This window comes from Pristiophorus japonicus, unplaced genomic scaffold (genome assembly GCF_044704955.1).
Source record: "Pristiophorus japonicus isolate sPriJap1 unplaced genomic scaffold, sPriJap1.hap1 HAP1_SCAFFOLD_943, whole genome shotgun sequence".
NCBI classification, from domain to species: domain Eukaryota; kingdom Metazoa; phylum Chordata; class Chondrichthyes; family Pristiophoridae; genus Pristiophorus; species Pristiophorus japonicus.
This window is the reverse complement of record NW_027254872.1, coordinates 122,223-128,222: the sequence shown is the minus strand read 5'-3', so window position 1 is coordinate 128,222 and position 6,000 is coordinate 122,223. Positions and strand designations below refer to the sequence as shown.

At 63.6% G+C, this 6,000-nt stretch overlaps 1 protein-coding gene across 1 annotated transcript in view; it reads left to right on the top strand.

Moving 5' to 3' along the window:
- Nucleotides 1-258: 258 nt before the first annotated feature.
- Nucleotides 259-6,000, top strand: part of LOC139258363 (protein capicua homolog) — a gene marked incomplete at its 5' end in the record, with an annotated part of 31,158 nt that continues 25,416 nt past the window's right edge. Inside the window, 2 exons of the mRNA XM_070874736.1 lie at nt 259-425; nt 3,731-3,900. Coding sequence (XP_070730837.1) covers nt 259-425; nt 3,731-3,900 — 337 coding nt within the window. The remainder of the gene's footprint in view (nt 426-3,730; nt 3,901-6,000) is intronic.

The following is a 6,000-nucleotide window of genomic DNA, read 5'->3' as shown; positions in this document are numbered from 1 at the left end:
AGGGGGAGGGGAGAGACACTGGGGGGTGAGGGGGAGGGGAGAGACACTGGGGGGTGAGGGGGAGGGGAGAGACACTGGGGGGTGAGGAGGAGGGGAGAGACACGGGGAGGGAGAGAGCGAGAGTGACCCAGAGAAAGACAGTGAGGGGTGAGTGGGGACTTTGGGAGCAGTGGTTATGATTGGGGTTGAGTCGAGCATGGAGTGTAGACATTGTTCGGTGTGCTGTGTTTCACCTCCTGCCCTCTCGGTCACTCACAGATTATCCAGATCGCTCCGATTCCTGTGGTGCAGCAACAGATCACCTCGCAGTCCCCAATTCACCAGTCTGGCAGCCCAGCTCTCCACACCAGCTTCCCAGCCATGGCCACTGCCGTGATGGCCACCTCCACTCACCCACAGAAGATGCTGCTTCCCTCTTCAACCAGGTAACGTCATGTGCTGAGCAGTGCCGCACTGTCGGAGGGGCAGTAATGAGGGAGCGCCGTACTGTCGGAGGGGCAGTACTGAGGGAGTGCCACATTGTCGGAGGGGCAGTACTGAGGGAGTGCTGCACTGTCGGAGGGGCAGTACTGAGGGAGTGCCGTACTGTCGGAGGGGCAGTACTGAGGGAGTGCCGCACTGTCGGAGGGGCAGTAATGAGGGAGCGCCGTACTGTCGGAGGGGCAGTACTGAGGGAGTGCCACATTGTCGGAGGGGCAGTACTGAGGGAGTGCTGCACTGTCGGAGGGGCAGTACAGAGGGAGTGCCGTACTGTCGGAGGGGCAGTACTGAGGGAGTGCCACATTGTCGGAGGGGCAGTACTGAGGGAGTGCTGCACTGTCGGAGGGGCAGTACAGAGGGAGCGCCGTACTGTCGGAGGGGCAGTACTGAGGGAGTGCCGCTCTGTCGGAGGGGCAGTACAGAGGGAGCGCCGTACTGTCGGAGAGGCAGTACTGAGGGAGTGCCGCACTGTCGGAGGGGCAGTAATGAGGGAGTGCCACATTGTCGGAGGGGCAGTACTGAGGGAGTGCTGCACTGTCGGAGGGGCAGTACTGAGGGAGTGCCACATTGTCGGAGGGGCAGTACTGAGGGAGTGCCGCACTGTCGGAGGGGCAGTACTGAGGGAGTGCCGCACTGTCGGAGGGGCAGTACTGAGGGAGCGCCGCACTGTCGGAGGGGCAGTACTGAGGGAGTGCCGCACTGTCGGAGGGGCAGTACTGAGGGAGTGCCGCACTGTCAGAGGGGCAGTGCTGAGGGAGGGCAGTGCTGAGGGAGGGCAGTACTGAGGGAGCACTGCACTGTCAGAGGGGCAGTGCTGAGGGTGGGCAGTACTGAGGGAGCGCCGCACTGTCGGAGCTCCGGTCTTGAGACATTCGACAGTCTATCCTCTCGGGTGGACGTAAAAGATCCCATTGGCACCATTTGTGGGAAGACCCTTCCACTAACATTATCTCATTACTGTCTGTTGGATCTTGCTGTGCACATACTGGCTGCCGCCATTGCCCATGTAACAGCACTACAAGAATAATTTGTTGGCTGTGAAGTGCTTTGGGACATCCTGTGGCAGGCACCTAAAAAATGCAAGTTCTCTCAGGATGTTACTGAGTGCCCTATCCAGCCCTGCACACACCATCCTCCGACCTGTCTCTTGGTGCCTGGGCACTCTCCCCTCTCAGCCTGACTGGCGGGCCTACTCTAGCCCAGGGTCAGGGGTCACACATATCAGAGGCGCTTGTCTGCCTGCTCCAGCCCAGGGTCAGAGGTCACACATATCTGAGGCGATTGTCTGCCTGCTCCAGCCCAGGGTCAGGGGTCACACATATGTGAGGCGATTGTCTGCCTACTCCAGCCCAGGGTCAGGGGTCACACATATGTGAGGCGATTGTCTGCCCGCTCCAGCCCAGGGTCAGGGGTCACACATATCTGAGGCGATTGCCTGCTGCAGTCCTGGGTCAGGGGTCACACATATATGAGGCGATTGTCTGCCTGCTCCAGCCCAGGGTCAGGGGTCACACATATCTGAGGCGATTGTCTGCCTGCTGCAGTCCTGGGTCAGGGGTCACACATATGTGAGGCGATTGTCTGCCTGCTCCAGCCCAGGGTCAGGGGTCACACATATCTGAGGCGATTGCCTGCTGCAGTCCTGGGTCAGGGGTCACACATATGTGAGGCGATTGTCTGCCTGCTCCAGCCCAGGGTCAGGGGTCACACATATCTGAGGCGATTGTCTGCCTGCTGCAGTCCTGGGTCAGGGGTCACACATATGTGAGGCGATTGTCTGCCTGCTCCAGCCCAGGGTCAGGGGTCACACATATCTGAGGCGATTGCCTGCTGCAGTCCTGGGTCAGGGGTCACACATATGTGAGGCGATTGTCTGCCTGCTCCAGCCCAGGGTCAGGGGTCACACATATCTGAGGCGATTGTCTGCCTGCTGCAGTCCTGGGTCAGGGGTCACACATATCTGAGGCGATTGTCTGCCTGCTCCAGCCCAGGGTCAGGGGTCACACATATCTGAGGCGATTGTCTGCCTGCTCCAGCCCAGGGTCAGGGGTATCGGTGAGGGAACCGGACTGTCTGCCTGTCCACAACTGGTCCATCAAACATGGCCCATGATAGGTTTATCGACACTCGAGGAGTAATGGGGGGAGAGAGGGGGAGCAATGTCTTGTTTCTCCATTTATTTCCCCCATCCGAACCCAAACTTCTGCTGCTCTCTTTCTCTTCCTGCCCTGCTCGATGTGCCAGCTGTAACTCAGTGAGTAGCACCCTTGTGTCTGAGTCAGAAGGCTGTGGGTTCAAGTCCCACTCCAGGGACTTGAGCACAGAAATCTAGGCTGACACTCCCAGTGCAGTGCTGAGAAAGTGCTGCACTGTCTTTCGGATGAGACGTTGAACCGAGGCCCCTGATGCCCTCTTAGGTAGACATAAAAAGATCCCACGGCGACAGTTGGCAGAAGAGCTGGGGAGTTCTCCTGGGCTAATATTTATCACTGGAGCAGGTTTTCTGGTCATTATTGCATTGCTGTTTGTGGGAGCTTGCTGTGCAGTAGACACATGTACAGTAGACACCTCAAGTCACTGGAGAAATACCACCAACGATGTCTCTGCAAGATCCTACAAATCCCCTGGGAGGACAGACGCACCAACATTAGTGTCCTCGACCAGGCCAACATCCCCAGCATTGAAGCACTGACCACACTTGACCAGCTCCGCTGGGCAGGGCCACATTGTCCGCATGCCTGACACGAGTCTCCCAAAGCAAGCGCTCTACTCGGAACTCCTTCAGGGCAAACGAGCCAAAGGTGGGCAGAGGAAACGTTACAGGGGACACCCTCAAAGCCTCCCTGATAAAGTGCAACATCCCCACCGACACCTGGGAGTCCCTGGCCAAAGACCAGTCCGCCCTAAGTGGAGGAAGTGCATCCGGGAGGGCGCTGAGCACCTCGAGTCTCGTCGCCGAGAGCATGCAGAAACCAAGCGCAGGCAGTGGAAGGAGCGTGCGGCAAACCTGTCCCACCCTCCCCTTCCCTCAGCGACTGTCTGTCCCACCTGTGACAGGGACTGTGGCTCTCGTATTGGACTGTTCAGTCACTGAAGGACTCATGTTAAGAGTGGAAGCAAGTCTTCCTCGGTTCCGAGGGACTGCCTATGATGATGATGAGGGCTGTAACGTACATTGGGACGCTCCGAGGTGCGGAAAGGAGTTCGTTTCCACCTGTGCTGCTCACCCATGTTTCTTCTATCCTGCCAGGATCACCTACATCCCATCCACGGTGGGAGTGCAGTCGTCAATCCCGCTGGTCACCTCTGGCTCATCCGTGCACAACACCGCCACCACCGGCTACCGCCAACCCAGCATGGCGCTGGGATTCCCCGCCATCGGACCTGACGGCCGCACCGTCCTGCAGCCCCTTCTGGCAGGTAGGAGGCAGAGTGAGGTTCCCTCTACACCGGGAGTGAGGTTCCCTCTATACCGGGAGTGACACGCTCCCTCTATACCGGGAGTGACACGCTCCCTCTACACCAGGAGTCACACGCTTCCTCTACATTCCCCCTTCACCGGGACACCACACACTTCCTGTGGAGCGGTGGGCAGGGGGGGGTCGCTGGGCGAGGGTGGAGGGGGGTGTGGTCCTTGGGCAAGGGGTCGCTGGATGCGGGATGTCCCTGGGCGGGGGGGGTCGCTGGGAGGGGTGGCGAGGGGTCGCAGGGTGGGCAAGGTCGCTGGGCGTGGCGGGGAGATTCGCTAGGCACGGGGGAGGTCGCTGGGGGCAGGGTCGCTGGACGGTGGAGGAGAGTCGCTGGGCGAGGAGTGGCAGGGGTTGCTGAGCGAGAGGGGTCGCTGGGTGGGTGTGGGGGCGGGGGGGGACGCTCGGCGAGGGGGGTCGGGGGTCGCTGGGTGAGGGGTCGCTGGGCTGGGGGGGGTGCGGATCGCTGGGAGGGTTGGCGAGGGGTCGCTGTGCGGGGAGGTCACTGGGGTGAGGGGGGGCGGGGGTCGCTGGGCGAGGGGGGCGATCACTGAATGAGGGCTCGCTGGGCAAGGGGGGTCACGGGGCAAGCGGGCTCGCTGGGCTGGTGGGCCCCTGGAAGGGGTGGCGAGGGGTCGCTGGGCGAACAGGGTAGCTGGGGGCAGGGCTCGCTGGGCGAAGGGGGTTACTGGGCGCGAGTTCGTTGGGCAAGTGGGTGTCACGGGGTGGGCGGGCCAGCTGGGCGACAGGGGAGCGGGGGTCACTGGGCGGGCGAGGTGGCCGGGCTGGGGGGGGGCGGTGTCGCTGGGAGGAGGGGTCACTGGCTGAGGGGGGTTGATTGCTGGGCAGAGGGGTCGCTGGGCTGGGGGGAGCGGGGTTTGCTGGGAGGGGTTGCTGGGCGGGTGTGGTCGCCGGATGGGGGTTCACTGGGCAGGGCAGGGTCGCTGGGCGAGGGGAGGTCGCAGGGTGGGTGGAATCGTTGGGGGCGGGGTCACTGGGCGAGGAGCAGGGTTCACTGGGCGGGTGTGGTCACTGTACATGGGGGTCACTGGGGGCGGGGTCGCTGGGCGGGCAGTGTCGCTGTGCGGGGTGATAACTGGGCGAGAGGGGTCGCTGGGCTGGGGGATCGTTGGGTGCAGGGGGGTGGGGGGAATCGCTGGACGGTGGGGTTACGCTGGGCAGGGGGCGCGTCGCTGAGCGAGCGGTCGCTGGGCGGGATGGGGAGTTTCGCTGGGAGGGGAGTTTCAACAGGCGCGGGGGCCGGGTCACTGTGCAGTGGGGGAGGGTCACTGGGCGAGGAGTGGCGGGGGTTGTTCGGCGAGAAGGGTCGCTGGTCTGCGTGGGTGCGGGGGCCGCTGGGCCGGGGGGTGTGGGTGGTAGCGGTAGGCTGGCGGGGGCCGCTGGGCTGGGGGGTGTGGGGGCTAGCGGTGGGGTCGCTGGGCTGGGGGCTGGGGATCGCTGGGCGGGGGGGTCCTGGGAAGGGTGGTGAGGGGTCGCTGTGCGGGGAGGTCACTGGGCTGAGGGGAGCGGGGATCGCTGGGAGGGGTGGCGAGGGGTCACCTGGCGGACGGGGGGGGTCACTGGGGACGGGGTCACCGGGGGCGGGGTTGCTTGGCGAGGGATTGCTGGGCGTGGGCGTCGCTGGGCGTGGTGAGGTTCACTGTGCGGGGGTGGGGCGGCGAGAGGTCGTCACTGGGGGGGGGGGTGGGACTGTGGTCTCTGTATGTGCGGTCGCTGGGCGGGGGGGCGGTCACTGTACGGGGAGTCACTGGGCGGAGGGACGGTGGGGTCACTGGGCGGAGGGACGGTGGGGTCACTGTACGGGGAGTCACTGGGCGGAGGGACGGTGGGGTCACTGTACGGGGAGTCACTGGGCGGAGGGACGGTGGGGTCATTGGGCGGAGGGACGGTGGGGTCACTGGGCGGAGGGACGGTGGGGACACTGTACGGGGAGTCACTGGGCGGAGGGGCGGTGGGGTCACTGGGCGGAGGGACGGTGGGGACACTGTACGGGGAGTCACTGGGCGGAGGGACGGTGGGGTCACTGGGCGGA